General features: G+C 44.1%; 1 protein-coding gene across 12 annotated transcripts in view; it reads left to right on the top strand.

The window, feature by feature from the left end:
• fibcd1 (fibrinogen C domain containing 1) overlaps positions 1–27496 on the top strand; it is a 214716-nt gene that overhangs the window by 84823 nt on the left and 102397 nt on the right. The window contains exon 1 of one of the 12 annotated variants that reach the window (XM_037117106.1): positions 13143–14578. The exons of 9 other annotated variants lie outside the window; for them this stretch is intronic. In XM_037117106.1, coding sequence (XP_036973001.1) covers positions 14507–14578 — 72 coding nt within the window. In that variant the 5' untranslated portion in view covers positions 13143–14506. Of the gene's footprint in view, positions 1–13142; positions 14579–27496 lie in introns of those variants that run through there. 2 more of the 12 variants (XM_037117107.1, XM_037117111.1) reach the window with 2 other exon arrangements.

Here is a 27496-nt window from a genome sequence, read left to right as displayed (position 1 = left end):
ACATGAGGTAAGTATATCATAATGTAAGTGAATAGTGAGGTTTTTACATACATACCATGATTACTAACTGCTACCATAACAAACCAAACTTGAACAAAGCTGGAGTCTTTGGGGGGGAAAGTCTCGTGTCCAGCTTCCCCTGACAAAGACTTTTCTCGCTCTTTATACAACTGCAAGGGGCCAGAGGTAGTGAGAGGGGTAACTTCAGCATCAAACCTTTAAGTATAAGACCACTGACCAGGCTGCTGTGTTTGACGTGCTGGGAGTGAGAGAAGGCTATCTCACTTGACTTGTAAAGAAAACGTTCTCATCCAAAGCCGATGCCTCAAATGTGCCAAAACATGACCAGCGGTTTTGTGCTTTTCCACAGATTTCTCTCCATTTGTAACTGCCAGTTCCCCTGTACTGTGATGCTTGTCATTGCTAACCACCGCACTTTTGTCCTGGGGACTGTCACTTCCTCAATGTAGAAGGCAAAGCAGCAGCCAGAGGCAATTGAGGTTTTTAGCGTTACAGGATTTCTGTATTCCCCTCAGTGCCCCAAACGCTAAAAAAAAAACCCTGTACTACTAAGTGGAACAGTTAGACATGAAGCCATGTCCTTTAAAAAAAAGTTTTTTTCCCCAGAAAACTTACACAAGTTAAATTAATCTTTTTTTATGTCTAAAAACTGTTATACGTTGAAATGCAATTACTTTCACTGTAAAGCTAATTAACGTTCAAATGACATATTAATTGGCTTTTGGGCTTCACAACAGTAAAAATTCAATTTGATTCCTCATTTGGTGGACTGCAGCCTGCTGGTAGAAACTGCCAAGTTAGTTTTTTGTATCGTTACAAGATAATTAGTGTGAAGTCTCTGTTTTGGTCGGGGGCGACTGTATGGTGACTCCAGTGCTGTATGTCCTCAATAGATATTTTTCTCTTAGCGTGCACAAAACCAGTGCTGAAATGACTGAACAGTTTCAAAATGTTCAGATGTCTTCATTCCCCCATTTGGTTGATTTAAATGTTGGCAGGTGAGAGTAGAAATTGGATAATTGCACTTGTATTATTCCGCAGTCTGAGTCTTCTCACTGTGTTCAGCTACTTGGCTGCCCATGAAGTCTTGTTTCCTGGAGGTTGGGGTTTTTTTTTGTTTTTTTTTTAATGTTATTTAATTTCACTTCTCCACCTGTCAGACTGACAGCACATTATAGAGACCTGGCTGTGCAACAGCCTTGTCAGCAGCAGACCATCAGCCCCTGCACTCATTTACCTGTCTCTCCCACTGTGGAAGGAAGTGTATACAAAGTGAGAGAACAGCAGGATACAGTTTGGCATTCTGTTTACCTCAAGTTAATTTGCAGACACAATGATTAAAGTTTTTCATTGATTATCCATATGTATCATCAAGACAACCGGCAGCTGCTTTCAGTGAAAACATTTTCAGAACCCATTTCATGGTTTTAAAGGGATATTCCAGCGTAAGTTTAATCAATGGTCTAACACGCAGAGACACCGAGTAAGGCCCCCCCCCCCTCGAGAGATCAAGTTTTCCAACTGCTAGCTTATGTTGTTTTAGCAACCTCAGAAAAGACCGCACGATAACAATACACTGCAGTATACGCCTCCAACAAAGAAACCTCAAATAATGCTCAGAACAGCACCAAACTTCAGCAACAGTACAAATAGGGTCCCAGCACATAGTTCGAGGCATCGAACATCTGCTAGCTTTGCCAGATTTCTATTAAGATGATAACACAGCTCACCACTCTCCTGCAGCAGCTTGCTCGTTGTGGGGAAGCCCTGACGAGTCGATTACCGAGTGCAGTTAGAAATGCTCAATTCCGTTCTTTTTCCTGTCAGCTCTCGATAATAACTGTTATAAACTGGTAGTCAAGACACATATGAAGAATTGTGGAGAGCGCTGTATGTTGCATGTCTACAGCAGTGCAGCCCAGGTTGCCGGCCTGAACAAGCTAACAGGTATTGTTCCATTGGATGGCTAGCTTGTGAAGTAGTAGCGCTGTGTTAAGCAGCTATAGAGCGAGATATTACCCTCAGGAGTTGGTGGTGACCAAAACAGAGCTAAAAGTTGACATTACTAGAACCCAACTGATATAATGATTGGCTGATATCATTTATTATTGGCCTAGCTAGTGCCACCAAATTGTACAAAAGGCCAATTCTGCATGATGTTTCTTTAATAAGAAACATCCAATAGAGCACCAGATTCATTTATAATATGGCTGACAGTGATTTCAAACTAAATGTTGTTCTCAGAAGTACGGTATCATCTGATCACTCCCCTTTAGTTCATGAAATGGTTGAATGGTAATATTAATTACTTAGACATCTTCCCAGCTAGCAATGTAGCTTACAATGACTGTCCACTACACTACTCCTCTGGTGCACAGACGGAAAGGGCTGCTGGATCAAGCAAAAAGCAATTGCTATGGATATTGTGTTTACAGCTGTCATCTGATCTTCTTGGGCTTATGTCTGTGACTGGCGAGATCCCATTTTGTTTTCATTAAGTGTCATGAGAAAGGAGAGAAGGAAAAAAAACCTCAAATCATTTGCACCGTCAGAGAGCACAATATAGATGCTCCTAGACAGCGTGTGCTCATTCTGTCCCTCTGAGAAAGCATTTAACAAGGGGACAGAGCTGTTTGTAACTTTACCTGTGATAAAATGAGCGCTGCAAATGACAGTTTATGAGAGGCCCCCATCTGCTCTTGATACTTGAAGCGCATCTTTTATCTTCCCTGAGCATCCTAATCACCTCTATATTTAGAAAGGACTTTTGTCCTTCTTCTCCACGTTCTCCTCGACAGTTTTTTGTTTTTTCAGCTCTTTTCTTGGTCTCATCTGTTGACATGTTTTCACTCATTTGGAAGAACCATTAGTGCATGGTGCATTTACAGAAAGCACAACCATATTACATTTCATCTTTTTTCAGTCCTGTCAACAGCGGTATCTCTGCAGTTGAGGGCTATTCACTATTTATCTGCACTGATGGGCCGCTCTTGTTACGAACACACATTATAGAATGTGCAACTTATTGAGGAAGCTCTGAATAAACACATCTTGCTTCATGACTCACTTCCTCCTGAAGCTTATTGCTATTATTCAGTTTGCATTACAGCCAATTTAACCCCACAGGTTGGGTAATAACGCCCGACTACCGCACAGATCCTGGATTCTGCAGCTGTGGATCTGTGTGCCTGAACAGCTGTTAAGTAGCTCTGCAGCCCCATGGGGAACAGTCCTGTCTCCTTTCATGTTCGAACTGTACACTGTCAACTTCAAATACAACCAGGAGTCATCATGTCTTCTGCAGAGTGCCTCGGATGACTCTGCAGTACAGCGTCAAGGCTAGGCAGGATTCTGAGTGCTGCCTAGGAAGCTGGTGGGCAGCTGATGTGGTGAGAGCCACGTGCAGATAGTTGTGGAAAAGGCAACAAAGACAGTGGACTGTGACTCTGAACTCTTGTTAGTTTTTAAGGTCTCTTCAGATGTACCGTAACATCTAAATGCCAAATGCAGTAGAGACCTGGTGGAAATTTAAATCAGAGTTCTATTGAGAAGAAAAACAATCTCTTCAAGCTGGTAAACATGTGACTTTTTTGCTAATGTGACAATAGCACCACTCTCATGACTGCGTGAAAACCATGCCCCTGTTGCGGAGCAGTTTCAAACACATAAGGTTAAATGATAATGGATGATGCAGTACAGCCAGTACGGTGGTGGAAGGCTATGATAGCCTCTCCTTTTTGGACTTTCTGGCTCTCGATCCCTTAAGGCAGCGCTTCAAGTTGGTTTGATATTGTCCCTGCAAACCCTGTTATTACAGCGATTCCATTCCGAAATCCAATTTAGTTGACCGCAAAAATGTCATCACTTTAATTGCTGGTTTGCCTTCAGCCAAAGAGGAATCAGTGGCCATGATGTCAATTTTCTAACTGGATTTTTTATTAATGACATGTGCTTACACGTCAAAACATGAAGAAATGCAGAGGATTTTAATTTGAAACGGGGTTCACTGAATTAACGTCATTACCTCCAAACTACATGCACTGACAGAAAGTGAGGGGTGTTCTTTTTATGTTGCACAAAGAGATGTGTTTATTGGTTTAGTCAGTGCAACAAGAATCCTCAATTGCAGGATATCACAGGGGCATGACATTGCATTAACCCAAAGTAAAGCGTTAATTGGAAGACTGCCAAGAGCTGGCACAGAGCCAGTGGTGAGTTCCAGTATCTTCATTGTGGTTTTGCATGTTCATTCCTTAGGAGACAAAACCGAACAGCCATAATTTGAAATCTTGACGTTTTTCATTGCTTTTTTTTTTGTTGTTGTTGTTGTACAAACGTGCAGTTTTTAAACTCTGTCTAAATGTTTTATACATCAGTTATGTAGAACATCATAATTGGCCAAAATCCCAACACCTTAAGACAGCTAGAGTAAGATGGAATGGTTAAAACATTGGTGAAATGAAGTCATTCTGTTGAGTTGGATGTATTAATTCAAGAGCTCATTCAGTTTGAGAGTGGGGTTCACGTTTGTAATTTGAGTTTTTGTAACATTTCATGTTTGCATCCATCCTTCCTCTCTTTGTCGAACAGCGGTTGATGATGACCTTGAGTGTTTACTGTCGAACTCTTGTTGTTTGCTGCGCTACCATTTCCTCAAGCATCTCCTTCAGTGAGGAGCGAATGCATTTCCAACCAGGCTGAAGTCTTTTTTCACTCAAACATTTGAGTATCTACTTAATACGTTTTGTCTGTGTTGGTTTTTTTTTTTTATGAATTTGATGGAGGCCGGTGCATGAATGGTCTACTTCCACCATATAAAAATGTATTGTGCTGATTTTTTCTTCATGTTCTTTTCCTAACTAAGTGGTTTCCCAAAACACGGATGCCCCAATCACACTTGCCAGTTGCCATTGGCGGATATTTATAGAGGTAAATTGAGGGTGAACATTTTTAGTATATACATATTCTTGATTGCAAAACAAGATCTTGGCACCATCGCGTCCTACTCAAACATAAAGTATTGAACCAGTGCAAATTAGTCGCTCTAGATTGACTAGATAGACTGACTGAGTGGTTGTGGGGCTTAACTTCCCCATCTGTTTATCGAAGTATCAATTATTCAAACTATTTATCTATTTGGTGGCTTTGTTGTTGGATGGAAAGTCAAGACAAAGGGCCAAATATACCCGGGGCAGCTAATGCTTTTTGGAGAGCAGATCCTGTCACCTTTGGCCTGTTCCCAAGCTCAGTAATTTACAGTATTTGTTTCACTGATTGATTTTTCTTCCCTTCCTTTACTCGACACAAAGATGAAAGAGTTGGGAGTCTCTTTCATCCGCGGCCACTCAACCTACACATACCTCTTCTTTTCAAGCTACCTTTTCACCTTCCTCCTCTCAGCCGGGAATGGATCCAGTGGGTTAACGTGACGTCTCGGCCTATCCGCCATCAACTCCAATGGCTGCAATGTTTCAAGCAGCACGACTGCGATATTATGATTATTATATATCATTTTCATTCTTCTTGGTTCCGTCTCTTTGGTTACACCTGAGAGTGCACGGGGCAGAATTTCATCTCCCGTCTTTGGTATTTTCACACACATTACCGCACGGCATCACAGGAGAGACTCTCTTTCTCTCTCGCACACTCCGACTGATCCTTTTCCCAGAGCTCAGCGGGTCACGCAGTGCAGTCTTGTAACATTCCAAGAAAATGATGACAAATTTTCAAACACAGATTACATGCTGTAGTCGCCAATTATGTACACATTGCCTTCTCCTCTGTGATTTGCAGGCTGATTATGGGGGAGGGGGATAGGATTAGCTTTCCTCTTAAAAAAAAAAAATCTATATGGTCCACAGGCGCTAAGAATGTGTAGTCATTGGCTGCTGCTGGTGGTGGTGTACACTAATGGTAAAGATCACTGAGGTGTTGTTGAGTTGCTTTACGACAAGGAATGCACTGTATATCTGACAAAAAACAAGACTCATATTTCATACTGATGAATAGATCTGAACAATAACAGTGCATGTTGCAGTGGTAGATGACCTTTGCGAAGTGTAGAGAATTAAACTGAAAGCAGCGATTGCATGCGTGGATTGAGCTGATCTGGTCCAGGTGATAAGTGCCAATTTTGAGGTGAAACATTCACTTCAAAATAAAAGCATGAAAAGATATACAGTTGCCCAGTTTGGAGGCTTGAACAATTTCCGAAATGGAGCCATTGTGAAAAAGCCTCATGGCCGATGTGACTTTTTTTTTACTTTCCACCATAATTGAATTATGTGTTTTGCACCATGACTCCTGAACCAATGACCATAAAACAGATAAGATGATGTCTTCCCCTAATGACTGTAATGATGGTCTCAAATTACAATGATACCATAAACAACATGATAAACTGCTCAGGCAAACATTTAATTGTGAAAGGAAATAACAATATCTGAGAGCTGAGGTCAGACTTTATGGTATGTCACTGGCGCATGCAGGTTGTGTAGTTTTAAAAACTTAATCCTTAGTATTCATAATAACGCTGACAATACAGTGACTTTAAAGAGAACAACATTACTTAACGTCCATCCATCCATTCATCCATTTTCTTCCGCTTATCCGGGGCCGAGTCGCGGGGGCAGCTGTCTGAGCAGGGACACCCAAACTTCCCTCTCCCCGGACACTTCCATAGACGTAGTCACTCCAGCGTGTCCTGGGTCTTCCTCGGGGTCTCCTCCAGGTGGGACATGCCAGGACCACCTCCCTAGGAAGGCGTCTAGGGAGCATCCGGTACAGATGCCTGAGCCACCTCAGCTGGCTCCTCTCAATGTGGAGAAGCAACGGCTCTACTCTACCTCTTCCCGGGGGACAGAGCTCCTCACCCTATCTCCAAGGGAGCACCCCGCCACCCTGCAGAGGAAGCTCGTTTCGGCCATTTGTATCCGGGATCTTATTCTTTCTGTCACGACCCAAAGTTCATGACCATAGGTGAGGGTAGGAAGGTAGATTGACCGGTAAATCAAGAGCTTCTCCTTTCGGCTCAGCTCTTTCTTCACCACAACAGACTGATACAGCGACCGCATTACTGATTTTACTGATTTTCATCCCAGCTGCTTCACACTTGGTTGCAAACTGCCCCAGGACATGTTGGAGGTCCTGGCTCGAAGGAGCCAACAAGACAACATCATCCACAAAAAGCAGAGATGAAATCCAGTGGCTCCCGAACCAGACCCCGTCCGGCCCCTGACAGCGCCTAGAAATTCTGTCCATAAAAATAATGAACAGAATCGGTGACAAAGTGCAGCCCTGCTGGAGTCCAACATGTACCGGGAACAGGTCTGACTTACTGCCGGCAATGCGAACCAAACTCCAGCTACAGGGACCGTACAGCCTTTAGCAGAGGGCCTCCGACCCCGTACTCCCGAAGCACCTCCCACAGTGTGTGTGTGTGTGTGTGTGTGTGTGTGTGTGTGTGTGTGTGTGTGTGGAGGGGGGGAGGGGGCGATGGTCCTATCGCCACCAGTTTTAAGGTAATTAGATGGCTGTCTTTGTCAATTCGATGTCATCACAACTGCGCAAGATGCCGCTGCAAAACCTTACAGGTGTGTAGTTGAGAACAATGAAGAACACATGGTTTGGCGCTGAAAACTGATTTAATGGAAATTGAATAAGTGGGTTGAGCTACACAGGTATACAGTGGGAACGTCCCAGTGGGGGGTAAAGAGTCTTAATGCAATTATAAGACATTCCAAGAACAAGTATTTTTGGATTACCCCCCCCTGCCTGCTTAATTCCCAATCCCCCAAAGAGGTACAGATTGAAGCACTGTGGGAGTTCAGCCCTACATGTAATACAATGATAAAGACCTTACATTCCTTGAGACGGCAATAGGATCACATGCTAGCGTGGTGCTGCTAGGTAAGCTTGTTTGATGCCAGACAGTGCAATAAATTGAAAAGGAGGAGAGTTTGAGGAAGCGAGAAGGAAATACATAAAAAAAGGAGGTGAGCTTTGATTACAGAGTAAGATGAGGTTGCATGTGCACAGTCCACAGAGGGCTCGCTTCTTCCTGCTTGCATGTTTTAATAAGCCTCTTATCCTTTACTTGCACTCATTTTATGATGTTCCCCCCCATCCCCCTGCTGCTCCTGTAGCTCCAGAAGAAAGGGTTCATTGGTGGGTGGAGCAGTATATGCTTGCGGAGGTGCCCGGGAGCATTGCCCAAGGGAGGCCTGTGGATAATTACAAACCGTTCAGCAAACACAACTCGGCAGCTCACGTAGACACCCTGATGGAGAGCCAATAGGCAAACGGAGCTCTATAGAGACACAGACGTCAAAACTTGGCGTACGTGAGTCATACAACAGCAGCTGCCCGATTGGGAACACGGATCGAAGTTGCAAAGGAAAACAAAGGCACACCTGACTCACTGAAGAAAATTTAAACTGAGGGGATGACGGCAGCAGAGCTCAGAATCTATTCCATCCCATACATACTATAAACTATCGCCGATAAAGAGCACAGTCATACTCAGTAGCTTGGAGACAGTGATGAAGACAGAGGAAGGCGTGCTCATAGTCATTACGATCACTTATGTAATCCCATCCTCCAGATTTAAGTCTAATTCCCCCTGTTAGTAAATGTCACCTCTATCTGCCGCCAGACTCTGAGCACACTCTGGACCCTCGGTCTCTCCAGAGTGTGTGTTTGCAAGCGCGCCTATGTGTGCACTGTTTGATGAAATAGCTTTGCCCCACAGGGTTGATATTATTGTAAGTGAAAAAAGGGAGAGGGCAGAGCGAAGAGCTCTGCAAAGAATCCGATGTATCAGTAACCTCAATCATGTCCCACACCTATGGCTAACCTCGGGCTAAGTTAGGGAATTAACGGAGCAGCCAGGGAGAGATGCAACACTGCCTTTGACTTTGCACTTCAGAGGTGTGAGCGCTTTGCCCCTCCTCTGGAGATTCTTGAGAAAGACCATCATTATACATTAATAACACCAGAGAGTTCTCCCTCAGTCTGCACTGCCTCTGTTTGTGTCCCCTATTGATTTTCCACTGAATTCTTTGATGAGAGTACAGGGACCGACACTTTGATTACGTTTACCGTTATTCGGTGTGTGTTTGGGTGTGTGGATGTACTTTTTGTGCTTGTGTGTGCCAGTGTACAGTGAATTTGCACGTGCAGCGTGTATCTATACGTGCGTATACAACAATCAATGACCTGTCTATTATTGTGTGCTGCGTCCCCCATCGTGCTGCCAAAACAAGTCCGACCCGTCAAGACATAGCAAGACTCAAGACCTCCGAAGGTGTCCTGTATCTGGTACCACATCGATAGCAGCAGATCCTTCCTGGACTCCACGGATCGGACTTGTTGTTCAAGCACGTCCTTCAGACACTCAATTGCATTGAGATCGGTAGAAAATGAAGGCCAAGCCAATATCTCAAGTTCTGTGTCACATTCTGCAAACCCTTCCTGAGCATTTTTTGTGGTTTGTCAGGGTTCATTATCCTCCTGAAATAGGTGACTGCCAACAGAGAACGACAACTGAACTGATCATGTCACAACTGTGGACTCTGGGTTGGTTCAGTCAGAAAAATCACATGGTCAGGGTTAGGAAAAGATTGTGTTTTGGCTGTTCATGTCCAGATTTCTTGGTAAAAACACCCAGTTTGTCAACACAAACATGGGTCCATATTCCAGTTCTGACACTCATGTGGTCATTGTAGGCATTAGACAGTGGACAACATGTCTCTTTGTCTGGACATGTCTATGGTTTCACAGCCTCACACAGAGCAAGGTGTGATGAAAGGTGTTCTGACACTTCTTTATCACAGTCAGCATTTTATTGGTGCTACATGAGCTTTCCTGTGGAAGACGGGCTGACATTTGCTCCCCATCTGCGTCACTGGTCCTCAGTTTTACCTCATCAACATCATTGGGAAAGTGGTAGAATGCTCCCAAAACAGCTGAACAGCTGTTGATTTTCTATACTTGTTTGCTAAACCTCTCTGACAATCCAAATCATTGTCATTCAGTCCTGTTGTTCATGTTCCCATTACAATCCTTCCCTCCCTCAAACAAATTTTTGTTTTCCCCTTCCTTCCTCCTTATTTTCCTTTCTTCCTTTTATATTTTTTTTTCTCTTTCAATTTGCAAATTATAGGCTTGGCATTTTGTGGAAGGGCAGTTCACCCTGTTGGTTCTTCACAGTTCTGTGCATCTGTCCTGCTGCCACTCCATGCGTGAACATTCAAACCAGCAAAGCCAAGGGAGGAAAGAAAAAAAAAAAAAGGGAAAATCTCAGAGAGCAACACTGAAACACGTGCAAAAAACGTCACAGAAAAATACAAACACATGCTCGTTTGGATATCCGGACACATAAAACAGCAAAGCCAATAAGAGGCTGTATTGTTTGCGCTAATTGTAGAGATAAGCAGCTCATCCTGGGAGACCTCTTCCTTTTTCTCTGAATGTCTCTGGCTGATCAGGTTTCAGTGACATTCAAAGATGGAGCCAGAACTGAGCACACACGATCTCACACACACACACACACACACACACACACACACACACACACACACACACACACACACACACACATTACCAGACAAAGACCTGACCATCATCTGGTGTCACCAAGGTCTGAAGGTTTGTCCAGCTACGTGTTTTTGCAGTCCTCCATTATACGTTCCCTTTTGATATTAAAGCCTTGGCTCATTCATTGCAAAGGAAATTGCTATATTATTACAATATTTGTCAAAAGCCCGGAAGGAGGAAGACCAAAATTGAATATGCCGGCAGTTTGTCAGCAAATGTGCAATGTTTGCAAATTTGTCTTTTTTCATCAAATAGGAAGCACGACCTCGGGGTGGAAAGAGACATTTAGTGTTAACTGCTTTTTGTTCCAGTAAGCACAATCAATATGTCCTCTTTTTTTTTTTACTTATGATTTATGACATACTCATTTCGACATGTGTATGAAATTCTACAAAGGAATTCATGTACCACCGTTTCAGATATATACTTATGTAAACATAAAACAGTGAAATTGGTGAGTTCGCCAACATATATATATATATTATATGCTTAATTTATTCCCCTCAAGCGTCTTCAGAATTGGAGTTTGTGTCCCGTTTTGACCAAGAGTAAAGAGTGAAGTTTGTAAATTATCTTATGTAAGTAACTCAGCATATGTGAGGTAATTTAATCTCAATACATAAAACCGATCATAATTATCTAAAGTGTGATCTTTCCCCAAACCTAACCAAGTAGATTCCTGCCTACACGTAACCAAACTGCAACCATCTGACAGTGGAAAAGTCATACAGTGTCATTTTATTGACAGCTACCTTTATTTTGAAAGTCTTATTACATATTACATATAGAATATAATCATTTGTGATCACTACGAATATGTTAAACATCATGATAATGATTATAAACATGCGTATGAACTCTATGTGTCTGACTCTATAGATTATAAGCTGTATTACATCACAAACCAGAGGCATTTTCTTTTCTTTCCCTTTTCCAGCCCTTCTTGTTTTTCTTCAATTGACTTCTTCTGCTCTCAGTTCAGGAAACAGATTCCCTGAATCGACCTGTGATGCCTCTCATCAAAGGAATGTGCGGCACGTTGAACGATCACTCACAACAACAGGCCCAAGCAATATCTGAACTGAGATGTGATGAGTCAGGGTCGTTCACTCCTGCCGCCTCTGATCACGTCTGATCAGCTCGCACTCTCACGTTCCCGATGAGGCACATCTGCTTAATCAATAACATAATAATCATGTGTTAAACCTTAAAGCGCTCTATGTAAAAATGCGTATTGATTTACGTGTATTAATGACTTTTTTTTTATCGGCGGAGTGTAACGTGACATGAGAAATGAGTCATACCGCGTCTCCCATGGTTGCCTCTGCAAACCTGTGGACGATTTGTTATTTTAAGTTATTTAAATCTGCTGGCCTGTTGATTTTTGACTTTCAACAACAGTCCAGAGGACGTGATGTTCCCGAGTGCCTCCACGCCGCTAATAGAGCAGAAAAAGCAAACGTTAAGTTCACAAACAGAGTCCGCTGACATAAACTAACGACCGGCTTCCGGCGCTCGGAGCAGAGGTTCCACAGGTCCCCTTTAGAAAAGAAATAGGCGAGGATGTTTTTCTTCTAAACTTTAACTGCGATTGTTGCACAATTTGCCATTAATATTTCCTGTCATGGAGACAAAGATTTGAAACCAAGTTCTCAGGGACATAATTAATGCAGGTATACGGTTAAAAATCTTGTTTGGGTGCACTTGGATCCCCATGCTGGTTGTAATTTCTGCACCAAATACTCTGTGTATTAATTCAGTCGTTACTTGCAAACCAAGAGATAACGGAATGCTTTACATCACCTGTCACAACATTTCATTAGCGGCCCTTGCTCCTCGATGGGCTGTCATCCATTAAAAAGCTATTCCTTTAACAGCATACCCTCAATCCGCGGGTGGATGTCAGACCTGCTGACGGCGCACATTGTGCAGCAGTGACCCTATTTTGCATTAAACCACCGTCCCGCCCCTCCCTCCCTCCTGTGAGTGCAGGTTCATCACAGGGATGAGTAATAGCTCGTGCCTCGGCCCCTGCACAATGATTAGGCCTCTAATCATTTGTCTATCAAACTACCTGGACTGAGCACAAACATGACCACTCGTGTGGGCCACATTATTGACAGTAATGACTCTGTGTACAAAAGGGGTGGGGTTGGGTTGGGTTGGGGGGTTCTTTGTGGGCTGTTGAGCTGCCTGTCAGCCAGGAACTGAGTACACTGAAATCTGTCCAGGTGGGGATTGATTTCTGTAGGAACCGTGTTAATTTACACGTGAAGTTCAAACATGAGTTAACCCAGCTGAGTCAGTCGAGTTCCCCGTGACGATCCCTTCTTAATCTGTGTCTTACCAAGAGAGAGAGGCTTGTTACCACCTCATGCATTCATTATTTTCAGTCCAAATTGGGGTCTTACTGTGCTCGCAGCCCGGCTGGGATGCAGCTTTATATTTAATAGTTGTTTACTGTATAGGTCACATTGTCCTTGCACATCCAGTGTGGACCTTGTTGTTATATGCATCCAGACCTTTCCAATTATCTCCAGCCTGGCCTCTGATGAACTTGTGTGAATCCGGGGGAAAGGGCTCTTGTGGTTTCAGATCTGATTTCTGGGAAATAAATGAGTTGAGTTTAATATTCTGTTTCATCTCTCCTCCACTGCACTGAGGTTCCTCTCCACTTAAAACTCCCAAAATAAGCAGCTGCACTTCTAAAGGCTGGCACGTCAATTAAAGAGGTGCCAGGTGATGTCACAACCCAGTCATTAACGCTCTGAGGTAACTGCTAAACAGAGTCAGGTGTCCACGGCCGTGGCCACTTCTGGCAGATCTGCAGGGTTTTTATCAGCAATCCGGTCCGAGGATTGTGTTACAGTAACCCATTACACAGTTTGTAGTGTACAGTGTTGGGTTGCAGTGGAAAAGGAGGCGTCCACGGTGCGGTGGAAGTGAAGTAGCAGGCGGGCTGGCAGCGGCGCAGCAGTCGAGGGGCAGGGCGGCACAGGGAAGGAACGCTGCCTCGGAGCGCGCCGCGCGTAACGAAGGGACGCGGTGATTGACAATCGGAGGCACGGAGCGCCCCGTGCGGCACGCAAGCGGAGCACGCAGATCTCCCCGTTGCCGTGTTGTGAAAGGCATCTCTGTGAGACACCAGCGCGATCAGCCCGGCGCGGAGAAAGGAGCCTCTGTCCGTTCCCTGGGCTCCGTCTCGGAGTCTTCTCGCCGAATTAAGTAGCGACTAGAAGGACGGCGGCCGCTCCGACACCCACTCCCCATCCCGTCCCCACCTGCTCAGTCATAACTGGACACCGTGTGGGCTGAGCCGGCGTCTCAAAGTGTCCTGGATACCGGAGTGGATGGACTTCATGGTCAGGTTACACTTTGCAATCTGAGCTAAAGAAGATTTTGTCGATTCCTTTTTTTTTCTCCTGGAGTAAACGGACTGCGCCCGGTGCCTTCGGAATCATATATTGGGTATTTTTTGGGTTTTTCTTTTTCTTTTTCTTTTTTGGTTAAATCCTGCATGATTGTGATGCGATTGTGAGTCAAGATACAATACAATCCCTGGATTCTCTGCACACTGCTGTCTTTTTTTTAAAATTCTTTTTAGTTGGAATAACGCTCAGACAATCAGCGGACTCTCGGGAGGGAATTTCGGTGCGTAATTTGTGCGGTGTGTGCGGTTGGCGAGCCGCAGAAGTAGTTGTGCCTCCCTTCTGGGTTTTTTCTTCTTTTTTTCTTCATGTCCAATACACCATTTTCCCATGGAGTAGGCTTAAATCACATGTAAAGACTTCATTTTTTTAAAAAAAGAGCGTTTTTTTGTTTGTTTGGTTGTTTTTTTCCTCTGTCGCCTGGAACGAACAGGCGGATCTATGCGCAGATTCACCGTAGGATGGTAAATGACCGATGGGGAATCATGAACAGCTCTTCTGAACTCGAAGATGGGACTCGGCACAAAAACCAGGTATGTTTCACTCGAGCCTGACAGTTGCGCTGTGTTGGTTTGGTTTCTGGAGGAGTGGTGCAGCTGCTTGGCGCAGTGTTACCACGCCGAGTTTTGGCGATGAGGCAGCGAGGAGACGGTACCTGCCCCCCCCCAACACACACACACACACACACACACACACCCGACACCCGCAGATCGCACAATCCTCACGTCTTCTTCTGTTTGACAAAAGGCTTCAGTATGTTAGTTAGACTACCTGGGATGAAAAAAACCCAGCAGATTCGTGTGTGATTAAGCGGATAGTTTTTTGTTTGTTTTTCTTTGCGCATCTCAGATCTTCCCAAATCTCCCTCCTATAGAAACGCACTTGAATTGCGTGTCTGTTCAGAGTGCCTGAACATGGCACACAAGGTAGCCATACACCCCCCCCCCCCCCCCCCCCCCAAACCCACCAACACACACGCACACACCAACACGCACACATTGCACTCGGATGAACTGAGACAGGAGACAGCAGCGGACGTGCGGGTTGTGCTGCAGCCAGACAAGCTCACTTTGGGGAATAGTCAGTGTGTTTTTTCACAAGGTCAGTAGAGGGTTATTGACAGCCCGTGAGGGAGAGAGGGGCTCCCCGGCCTGGAACCACCGGGCGGCGGGGGATCGGATTTCGGGGACACTGAGAGAGCTTGGCGCCTTTTGGAGAGCTTTACCTCGGTGGTGTCCTCTTACCTGTGAGGCTGTAGTTATGATGCGACACATCAGTGGGAAATAATGTAGAAAAAAAAAACTTCCCCAGAGCCAAATGCGAAATGTTGAGAGGAAAAAAATGTTGAAGGCTATCAGGAGGGGTTTATTTTTGGCACTTTTTAAAAAAAAATTGCCTGTCTAAATGAAAATACCTGCTATGAACAGACATCATGAGCAGGAAGTTGCTCACAGAAGCCCGCCTGCCTTTGTTTGCTGTCTGACTGAAGCATGTGAGATGCAGGTGGAAGGAAACATGGCACTTCTTCTTCTTCTTCTTCTTCTTCTTCTTCTTCTTCTTCTTCTTCTTCTTCTTCTTCTTCTTCTTCTTCTTTCCCAAAGCCTGACAGGTGCCAGATGACACGCAGCTTCCTGTCATGTGATTTTTCAGTCACTTCACATGGTGGCACTCTGACCCGCAGCCCCTTCCTATAAGGTCCTATAAGCTCACATTAGCACCTGTGGGTGTGTGAGGCTGTGACGAGTCTATCATACATCACAGTTTCTTCTTCATGTGACCTCTGTCCTCCGGAGGCGGAGCCGATCAGCGCCTCAGAGGGACCCCGGCCATCCTTCAGCCTGCGAGCTGCTTTGCCTCTTTTCATATCCACTTAAAGGTCACGCGAATTGCAAATGTCTCTCCCCTGGGTTTTTTAATTCGATGATTGTGTGTTTTGTAATAACCCCCCCCACCTCCCCCTTTTAGATCTGAAAGCAAAAAAAAGAGAGAGAAAACTGATTAATTTAGATTCTTTTTCATTTCTATGTCCTTGACAAAAAAAAATCTGGCTGGCTAAATGAGGCTCTGATGTGCTGAGTGGTAAGCCGGGAGGATGAAAAGGCAAAAAAAAAAAAAAAAAAATGTCCCATAACCCCAGAACTGACTCCGGATCAGACGGCATCGGGGAAGGAGGGGAAGGAAGGAGGGGAGGAGGGGAGGATGCTGGGTGAGATGAGAGGCTGTGAGAAATGGGTATGGCTAATGTCGCTATCTGTCCCTCTCCTCCCCACATCTATCCGTCTCCTTCTCCTACACTTGTTATTTATTTTTTTTTGCTATCACACGCAGGCACACATAAATACTCCCTCTCTCCCTGCGTGTCGGCCTGTCTTCTCTGTGTAATCTCGAGCGGTAACAGCAGACCTTTATCTCCAGCCTTGTGCTATTGACACAGTCATTTTCAGAGCCGGTGGGGAGGGATCGGTTAATAGAGATCTCTTGTGGTCTGTCGTTTGTTTTGATATTACAAAGCGCGGCCCCGGTATTTGTCTTTGGAGAGTCTGCATATTTGATTTGTGGGCTGTAGGTGTGCTGTCACCCTGTGCCCTTTTGTAACAGATGGAGGAGAGTTTTTTTTTTGTTTTTTTTTTTGAGTAAAGCGGCGCTTCAAGTGCAGCTTACAATCAGCCTTGCAATCTAATTCACCTGGATAATAGGCGCCGGAGACCGAGGCTACGTGGCCAGAGATGCTCTTTACTCCTGCGTATTAAAAAAAAAAAAAAAGAATGAGGCATTTCAAAGAAACAAAATGGCTACCAGGAGTTGGAGTATAATGAGTGGATACATCAGTTCCATTCAAAAGTAATGAAAAGAAGCACAACCTGAGACGAGTCAAGGCTGCAGCTTCTCACCACAGTAATGTGAGGAGAATTAAGGGTGTGAAACATTTGTTAAAGTTCTCACTTGTTTGTTTTTTTGTCTCCAGCGTTGCTCGGGAAAAAATACAATTCCACACAAGAAACACAATAAACAAGGGATGTGATGCTGTGATAAAAGCACCACTATTGATTTTTTTTGTTTTTTGTTTTTTGAACGCTTGCCAGATTTGTTATATATTTGCTGTAGCTGTGGCATCATTCTTCAATCAGCTGTGAACTGAGTATCAGCTGCTTGTCTGTTGTCTCAGGTTAACATCTTAAAGGGCAACGCCACTAATTTTACACATTAAAGTGTGTTTACAGGATTTTGGAGTGCTACTGGAAAGAAAGTGGTATGAAGTACAATTTGTGTTTCCAGGGGAGCCAATAACTTGCCTCCAGTGATGTTGTCACTCATATGCTCAGTTGCATTGTGGGTAATGTAGGCGACATCATTTATTTGTGAACTCATTGTGGTGGGTTCAAAAAGAGATGAACACATAATGTGTCTCAATTCAGGGTCTGCATCCTTTGGAGGACACATTTGAAGGCCAGTTATGTCACTATCATGAAGGTTGTCCCAATCCGAAGGCTCCTCCAAATGCAGCACTTTGCCCTGTTTTTGAAGGATGCATGGCTACTATCCTTCGTGGTTTCACATCCAAAGATTCTTTGCGCTCCCGAAAAAGCAGAAAGCAAGAAAATGACGACATTGCTTGGCGTAGATCGTCACTTACGCGGAGCCCGGGCAGCAGAAATTGTGACGTAAGAGTAAAACATCTGGTGACGCAACCAGGAAATGCTCCGAAGGCTCGAACGTCACATTTAACAACAGCTGACGCGGTTAAGAAGGTCTCTGAAGGACTCGCCTTCGAAGACTGCAAAGGCTTCGAAGGAAGGATTCAGACCCTGAACTGAGACACAGATATAGTCAATACAGCAGCAGCAGCAGCAGTGAGTGACATCACTGGAGGCAGTTTTATCAGATTACATGCAGCCTCCTCTGGAGACACAGAAAAGGCTTTATACTACTTTTTCCCACATACGCAGCAGCACTCCTCAGGACCTGGAAACTAATTGTTTCAGTTATCCTTTAAATGTGACACGTGCACACCAACATGTAATACAGTGTGTGTGTCTGTCTGTTTCCTCCTCATTACCAGACATAGCCCACTCATGCACACACACACACACACACACACACACACACACACACACACACACACACACACACACATATATATATATATATATATATATACAGAGTACAGCTGAGAAGTCAGATAGACCCAGTGGGGTTGGCTGCTCGGGGTAATCAATAACTCTCTGAGAGCTCCAAACTTTTCCAGAAGCACAGAGAGGACTGTTTGTGTCCGGGTAGAAGAGCCACAACATACAACTGAGGCTCCCTCAGCTCCCACACTGAGAATGCACAAACACACACACACACACACACACACACACACACACACACACAGTAGGACCCCATCTATCAAAATCACACTCTGCGGCGACCCAGCTCAGAAATTATACCCGGGTTGCATGACAGCCGTGACACAGACACACAAACATCCTCTGCTGGGATTTATCAATCTGCAGTAACTCACTTTAACACCGCCCCACATGTGGTTACGGTGCATCAGGTCGAACCTAGAAAGGCTTCACCATTTGTCATGTACACGTCTTCATACATATCATATAATAACCGGCTTACAATTTGTGGAAAATGGCATCTTTTCTGATAAATGTTGCAACCTTAGATATGAGTTTATTATTCAGGCCTGTACATTGAAAGAAAGATCACCCAGACATGAAAATGAGGTCATCATCTTCTCTTCATGCTGATGGAAAAGTCAGGTGAAGTGTCGTATTGCACAGAATATTTCTGGAAGCTTCACAACACAACAGCGTTGCAGCGTTCTCCTAAACAACTGAGACTTGTTCTAAAACATAAAATGGCTGCATAGAGCTCGTCCAGCGTGACCCGGGTCTTTGCAAAACGCAGAGATCCCAAACTGATATGAAAGGACACTATTTACATCCTTTCCTTGAGTGGGAATCTTTACTAAAGCTGCTAAGCTAAAAGCGTCGGCGCGTAACCCCGTCTGAAGTGGCTGCACCAGCTCGACTGTCAGTGGAGGGTGTAAATAATTTCTTTTCAGATCACTTTGGGATCTCGAGGCTTCTAGAGACGTGGATTAATCCGGCTGCATGGAGCCATTTTATTGGGGTTTTTTTTTGGTCAGTTATTTTAGGCTCGGTCAGGAGAATGCTGAAACTGTGACAAAATGTGGATTCAGGACTTTCTATCCGTGTGGGGGTGAGAAGACAATGACTGCATTTTAATTCTTGGGTGAACTTTTCCTTTAAACAAGATTGTACCGAGCAGAATCCCAAACGTATCTCGTTTCTACGTTCAGGTAGAATAATGGAGGCGTCTGTTGATGATTTCCTTCTTTAAATAAAAGGTCGAAAATGTAAATTTGCATCTTTTTCATCTTACATTCATGTTTCAAGTGTTACAGTGTACATGATTAGTCAATGGTAGTTGAGTGGAGACTAATTATGATGTGCAAAGTTGTTTAATATTTATTGGTCACAGCTGTGTAGTCGTCCACTTATTACAGTGATGACAAACAGCTGGGAAGTTGTGATTGCAAGTGTTTTTTGGACTCAGTACACACAGACCCAGTGTTTTTTTGTTGTTGTTGTTGTTGGGTTTATTTCATGAACAGTAAATACCCACAGGCCACATCTTATTATTTTTTTTTCCAGACTGGTATTTTGTTTTTCCTTTTAAAACTGTCTTTGGCCAGGTTTGTTTTTTGTTTTTTTTTTTGCAGACATACGCACGCCAAGTGCGAGCATCTTAACCAGACAACATCCAAGATTCTCTTTTTTTTTGTTGTTTCGCCAAATCGAGGAATTAACGTTAATTAACTATAACGGAGTCAATTTGCAGTTGTCATTATGGCAACAGCTGCCAGATTAAACTTTCTCTGGCAGCAGCTTGTTTGTTTGTTTGTTTGTTTACACTCTGTTATGGAAATTATGAATAAGATGTCACCTCGTGACACTTGAAATTTGCAATCGTGATTTTGATAAATTATTCAGCCTTGAAGGTGAAGTGTATGCTTTTCAATCTGTTATCATAGATTAAATATATTGAATAAATAAATTTTTAAAGGGTAACTCCACCAATTTCACATATTAAAGTGTGTTTACAGGTTCTTGGGAATTACTGTTGTTTATGAGAAAAGTAGCATAAATCTTCTAGTGGCTCCAGAGGAAGCATTGCATTGTGGGTAATGCTGACAGCGGTCCACTGGTCTAGCCTTGCACCCCTGTAACACTGTAGGACTCATTATGGACAGTTTACAAAGAAATGATCAAATTCTATCGCCTTTTTTCCCCCACCTGTTCCTCTCCCTTTATAAACGCTGGTGCCTACATTACCCACAATGCAACGTTGCCACTGAATGACATCACTCACAATGTGTCAGACAACATGCAGCTGCCTTTGGAGCCACAAAAAGGCTTTAAACTGTGTGAAATTGGTGGATTTACCCTTTAAACATGTTTTCTTTGTCCTTAATCATAATGAATGACGACCTTTTGGGTCTCTGATGGCACTTTGAGCTCTGGGAAGTTGTGACGTGGGGACTCATTGATTAATCGTGAAAATAATGAGCAGATTAATCAATAGTTAAAAACAATAATTGTCCGCTGCAGCCCGGCTCTGTGCTGTTTGACTGTAGCTATGCACTGTGAGATGTGGACTGGCTTGCTGTTTTTTTTTTTCTTTCTTTTAGCGGGTACCCTTGTCAAACTAATGAACCTGCTGAGCTGGCTGGAGGTATAGGAGGCAGTGTGGACTGGAGCAGAGCAAAGCACACAGACTTCTCTGGTTCAGTGGGCCTGTGATTTCCCTGTGGGGGGTCCTGCTATGGCAGCGGTGCAACTCTTAACAACCTCAGCTGCCGTCTCCCCCCCCGACCCACTCTGGGGTGGCATCGAGGAAACACCCGCCAGCAAAAGTTTTCAGAACGGTTCGTCGGATCGCTGTCGTACCTTTTTTCCCACGGTTAGCTCTGTGCGTAGGTGCCGTCCTCTCTTCTCTCCAGATGTCGACTTTCACACTGAGATTTCTAGTGTGAGATGTTTTGTAACGGCGGCATTGGCGAGCGTTTAACAAGGCATATGTGTGCGGCGCGTACGGTCTTTGTTTTATTTGCACCTCCACAAATCACCGTCGAGAGGCGTCAACCGTCTCAGAAGAGAGATTGATCTAATTGGGCCATGTCGGTCTTTGTGTTTCGCCACAGTACGCGATGTGCGGTATATAAAGAGACAGTTAAAAGACATTTGTGTGGGTCTGTGGATGCTCATGTGCTTCTATCAGTCCCGTTGTTTTTCTTTTCAGTAAGACTACGGGGGTTGCATTACAGGGAGAGTTATTCAATTTATCAAGAAAAACAATCTCTTGGTGTCATTGATTTCACTTTGGTGGTGGTCTTCATAGCAACGCCGCCTTTGTATCGGCATGCACGATAATGACTTCCAAAGCCTTAATGTTTCCCTCTGTTTATTTATTTATTTATTTTTTTTTCTGTTCTCTCACGCAGATGCTTTTCTAATCGTCTCTCTTCTTTTGATCCTTTGTTTTTATCATCACATCGTTTCCTTTATATTTTAGCTTTCGGATGATTCCATATGCTATATAAGCTTGAAGCTCATCGCTTTAGTCGCGGATGAATTGTGAGATCAAAAACCTAAGTGGTTTCGCAGGAGTGTGGGCCTATTGTTAGAATGAAGGTATGAATGTGTGAGAGGAGTGCGTGTGTTGGTGGATCAAAGTGGTAACGAGCCATTACTGTCAAGTCGTTACGTAAGTGAAGAGTGCTCTTTTTTTTTTTTTTGCATTGAAAGTGATTTAGTACCTTTAATGGACCGCCGTGTCATTTTGTTTAGGTTGTTTTTTTTTTCCGCCCCAGACAGATGGGGCCGCTTCGTGTAACGCAAACGCCACAAGAAACCGCAGGGGCTTTAACTCCTCTGAAGGTTTTAAACGACAGCAGCTGTCCCGCGTGCCTTTGGCCTCGCTCATGCTCCGTCCGCCTTTGTTATCTGACCCTCGCACCCTGCTACGTCTTTTTTCCCTTGCTCGCCCTTTTCTATGTCTGTCTGTGACACGGAGGGACGGGACATTTCAGTATCAGGTGTCTGATGCTGCTGCAAGGTGACCAGGAGGCCTTGAGAGAGCGAGAGAAAAGGACCGGGAACGAGAATCACAACAGGAGTAAATACAAGCAGGAGAATAAAAACAGAGAGAGGGAGCCGGAGCGGAGAAACGAAAAGAGTAACCCGGAGTAGAGTGGAAAGGACACAGGAGGGTTGGAAAGTATGAATCACAGTCGGTCCTGGATGAGTGTTGAGCAGGCAGCAGGCTAGCTGGGGGCACATGTACCTTTTTCTTTTTTTTTCTTTTTTCTTTTTTTTTGCCAGATGACGCAGATATATTCCAGCTGCTCAAAATCCCACATAGCTCAAAACAAAGAAGTGTTATCAGATATACCACACGTTGCGCAGCCTCCTCTCCCTCACACAGTCGACTCTTGGCTCAGTTACAGGGCTCGTCGCAGAAGCCCCAAAGCATCACCGAGGGCTCACTCACATCCAGCACAACAGCTGTAATAGAAAGTAATTGCACGTAATTGATTCGTGATTCTTGCTAATTGTGTTGATTCTGTGCAGTGCTGCATGCTTTAGCATGCGTTTATGCACCTGTACGTGTGTGTCTGTGTGCGTGTTTGCTCACATTTACCTACAATGAAGGTATTCACAGCGTGTGTGGGCGAGCGTGATGCAGACGGCTCCTCTGTAGTTTTCCTGCCTTTGTATGGACGCGAAGAAAGTAAAGCTGAGTAGGAAACATTAGTAAAAGGTGCGACAGGGCAAGGTTATACTCTGCCTCCTGGAGCACGTATTGACAGATGTGTCAGCAAGCTGACCTGATGGGCAGGGTTTCACAGCAGAGGAGCTATAAGTGTGAGAGGGAGGGAGACGAGGCAGGCAAAGGCATTAGATTTCCATCTGCAGGATTCAGCCCCTTGTGCATGTTTGAGTGTGTGTGCATGTGTGTTTGGAAAGTAAAAAAAAAAAAAAGTGACGAACGTGAAACAGAAACAAACTAAAGGAAGGATAAATGTGCGAGTCCCCTCCACTATTTTACTGCTGGAAAGACTGTAATATAGCCCCTCTGCAGTTTATCATATCCTTCCCTGCTAAATCATCATTAAAAATGCATTGGAAATCACCTGTGAGAGGCAGAGGAGAGGTGTGCAGATGGAAGGGAAGAGAAGAGAGTGGGCTGCAAATGAGGCAGAGTGGTGGAGTGAGGGATGAGCGAGACACAGTGTGTGCATGCGTTACAGAGTTCAGTCATCTTGATGGACAACTCGCTCGGCCCATTCCGCTGACGGATCGGGCTCCATCTCCATATTTGCGGCGAGGAGTGTCCAATTTCCTCCTGGCGATTTCAATCTGAGAGTTAAGGAGCTGCGCTTGTGTGACGTTTGAGTCTTGATCAAACAGAGACTGCTTTAAGGGGTCATACTTCCCACAACATAATGGACTTGTTCTTTTCCCCACCTCTCCTCCCCTCCCCGCCGCCGTCACACATCATTTATCAAGCACGTGGACGCTCGTGCATCCGAGCACAACAAATCACGTTCGCACGTGAGCGCGGCCCCCCCCCCCAGTTTATGATGGGTTACGCGTCGGACTTAGACTGCAGACCGAACAGTAAATAATAAGGGAATTAATTAGACTCTGAAAACCCAGTGAATAATTTATGATTAATGGAGAAGTTTAATCAAGCGATCAATCTACTCTGACCACCGGAATCTGGAGCGAGGGAACGTTATAGGACAAAGGAGGAGGGAGGATGAGAATGCAGTTTTAGCCCAATGTAATCCACTTAAACACACAATCATAATGAAAACGGCTGGAGCACAGAGGAAGCCCAGCGGCTAGCCAGAGCTCAGTGTTAAAATAGTGATGCTGGTATTGCGGCATCTGTTCCACCGCGAGTGTACAGAGGGTCTTTTTTTATCTCGGTGTTAAACTGCCAAGCGCGCCTGTGACGGAGCGACATTGCTCTCTAACTCCGCTCTCATACTTGGTCGTCTCTCTCCCAAAAAAAAAGAAAAAGAAAATCACATTATTGGTTCTCCTCCGAGCCAAATGGAGTCATTTCCCCTGCAAACCGACTTCATATATTTACCTGCTAATGACTTGCTTAAGCTAACGTTGACAACATAATGGCGTCATTATGGGCCCGGGCGCCCATCAGGTGTCTCAAGGTTAATAGCAACATTAATTGAGTAGAAAAATGACGGCAGAGTCCTGTTAAGTAGTATTTTTCTGATCTGTGTGTTGATGCAAAGAAAAAAAAAATTAAAGATTACCTAGTTATGCAGCTTCACGTTAACCTCAATGATGGCGTCATTATCACACATATATATTGTTGATCCAGGGACAGCTTGATCAGTACTTGACTTTTGGACTGATGACACAGTTTTTTGCAATGATCCCTCAAGCGGGTGCCCGTTCCAGAGGCCACCACAGCGGATGCCCCCCTTTTTTTTGTTTTCCCTGCTCCCCCAACTCAAACATCTCAAGTCCGCCACTGCATCCGTGACGCTCCATTACCGGCTCATAATATTGGCCGACTGACATATCGGCTGGGCTCCTTTTACGAGCCCAACATGACATTTAAATTGACGACATCCTGCACCAGAAACCAAATACAATCCCCCTTCATCCAAATTGCATGCCACAAGGAGGATAATACCGACCGCAAAACCGCATCTCGTGGTCAGCGTATCTTCAGTATCATTTGTGCATTTAAAAAAAAAAAAAAACGTTCCCGCTGAAGGAAGGAAGGATGACAACATGGTCACTCAAGTGAATCAAAAAATGTGTATTTGTCTTCACGTCTGTCATAAGCAGAGTGGGGAGAAAAGGGGGGGAAAAAATGTCATGAAAGAGGTTATGTGACTGATAGGAGGATGAGAAAAGCATTAGGAGCGAGGATGGTTTTAGGAGAGCGATAAAAAATGAAGTGATGCATAAAATTTATTCCGAACGAGACAGACAGAGAGGGAGGCACAAAGAGATGCAGAGATGTATTTATTGCAGCTATCCTATTAAACAGTTATGACAAACTCATGGCTAATATATTAACAGACTTACCCACCAACATCCATTATTTATTCATCATCAAAAATTCAATCTGGCACACTGTGTGCCATTATTCAGATGTGCTGGGGGAAAGTGGCACATTTGAATAAATGAGGAATTGTAGGACTCACTCCCATGGCGCGTTGTTATTCCAAAATCCTCTCTTTAAATTATTCACACATTAAATCAATCAAAAAAATGTAGGAGATGGATTCATGTTCGGGGAAAAAAAAAGAAAAAAGAAAACAAAAACCGAATCCCCTCCTCGGCTCACGGAGCTGGATTTATTATATCTTCATGAAGAAACATTGGATTGTTCTTTTTGCCCATTAAAAGAAAAAAAACATCAGACGTATCAAAAACTGCTGGAAGTGGCTCTGTCGCACGCCATCTGGCTCCTTGTTTTTCATTAGCGGGGAAAAGGAAAACATTATGTTTTCTGTGTGTTTCAACTCGCGTCCCGTCCCAGGGCAGTTTCCTGATCCACTCCTATAGACAAACTGTAGACAAACTCATATTTACTATATTTGGTTTGTCTTGTTTCCTGTGGTGAAATTCTGCACCTCTCGGCAAGACCCAGGTCTGAATGAGATTGGATATGGTAATGGAGAGCGCTGCAGTCCAGTAGTTTCTGCTGATGTTGTGCAACTTGGCAGCATGGAGAACAGGACGTATTCCTCAGAGAAACCAACGCTCGCGCCTTGCAGACCCTCGGTGCAGCCACACTCCTGCACATATTCCTCACTTAGTGTAGGACGTTAACAGAGATAACAACCACAGAAAAGGGGCAAATCATAAGATATGACCAGATTTCCAGTTTAAAAAGTTTAAAAAATAGCGTCAACAAACTGTGAGGAAACACTGAAATGTGTGGCTGAGATGTCTACTGAAGTTAGCATGCTAATCAGCTAGCCCCGGCCCGTCCTGTCCAGGCAGTTAGCATTCAGCTAACAGGGCTACATGGCTGAAGACCTAGCTACAGCCATGGATAGCTAGCAAAGAGCAGCAGTTTTGAGTATTTTCGAGTGTTTCCTACACTCTCAGACGTATTGTAGAGTCTACAGCCACACGACCAGCTCTGTTAGGCTGTATTTTGGCTAGCTAAATGCTAACCTTGGCATACTAAGATGCTCAAAACAGCTTTCTTTCACACTGCATGTTCAAGGGTTCGTTGTTCTATTGCCTTTGAGCGATGGCATGCCAGCATCGTTTGGTTCGGTGCTGTAAAAAACGTTGAGTCTTCTTTTGCAGCAGTGATACAGAATGTCTAATGGTCTAACGATGGTGTTAACATGCTGATGTTAAGTAGGTATAATGTTTTTATTTATTCACCGTCTAAGATAGGTTTATTATGCTAACATTCGCTAATTAGCACTGCACATAAAGAACAGCAGAGAGGCTAGGAGTGAAGAAAGGAGTGGAAATAATGTGAGCGTTAAATGCACAAAGACTTTTAATTGGTATGTTGAGAGGTTAGTGAGATGCCAGCATATTTATATTCGCTGGCCTTTGGTCTGACTAAGTTGATGCAGGCGGTGAACATAATGACCACTTGTTCTTGTATTATTCAATTAAATACACCTGTTAATTACTGACAACAGTTGGGCTTTTAAAGTTTCTGTTATGCTGAGTTCGTGTCAGACGGTGTGGGTGTTTCTTTTTTGGAATCTGCTGCTGTTGTATTTGATTGCGGTTGTTCCTGTTTTTATATCCAGAACCCTGGCCGACATATATTGCCCAAACACTGCAGGGTCCCAGTCACTTGACCTGTTGTCAGGGGGTATGGTCAGACGCTGCAATTGGAGCTTCACAATACGACCGGATGGTTCAAAACAGAAGCTTAAATCTCAGTTTTTCGAACTAAAACGACCCTCAGCAGAAGACAAGCTGACCGACTCTGTTTTGTGTCCCGCTCGTCAAATAATAACGGCAAACGCTCTGTCTGACGTCTGTGTTCTCAGGGCTTATGTTGTATCTTAAGGGGAAGGGAAAATGAAAGCAAGGTCAAGTGAAGTGTCTCTATTATTTATCTGAAACCGAGGTACGGCCTGTCAGGCTTGCGTATATATTCCGTTGACTCATAGCAGCCTCAGACAAGCTCGTTCAGACCATCAGACCGGATGAGGAGAAAGTCTGTAAACGCACCCATTTCATTAAATCCTGGCCAAGATGGGCTCTTTAAAACACAGCGTATGAAACATTAATATGCGATACTGGAAGTGGATTTGCCAGATTTCAATATACTATACAGTAGAGTATAAATACACTTAAAGAACAGATATTATAAAAATGGATTTGGAGGATGAGTGA

This window comes from Acanthopagrus latus, chromosome 12 (genome assembly GCF_904848185.1).
Source record: "Acanthopagrus latus isolate v.2019 chromosome 12, fAcaLat1.1, whole genome shotgun sequence".
NCBI lineage: Eukaryota > Metazoa > Chordata > Actinopteri > Spariformes > Sparidae > Acanthopagrus > Acanthopagrus latus.
This window is presented reverse-complemented; position numbering and strand designations above follow the sequence as displayed.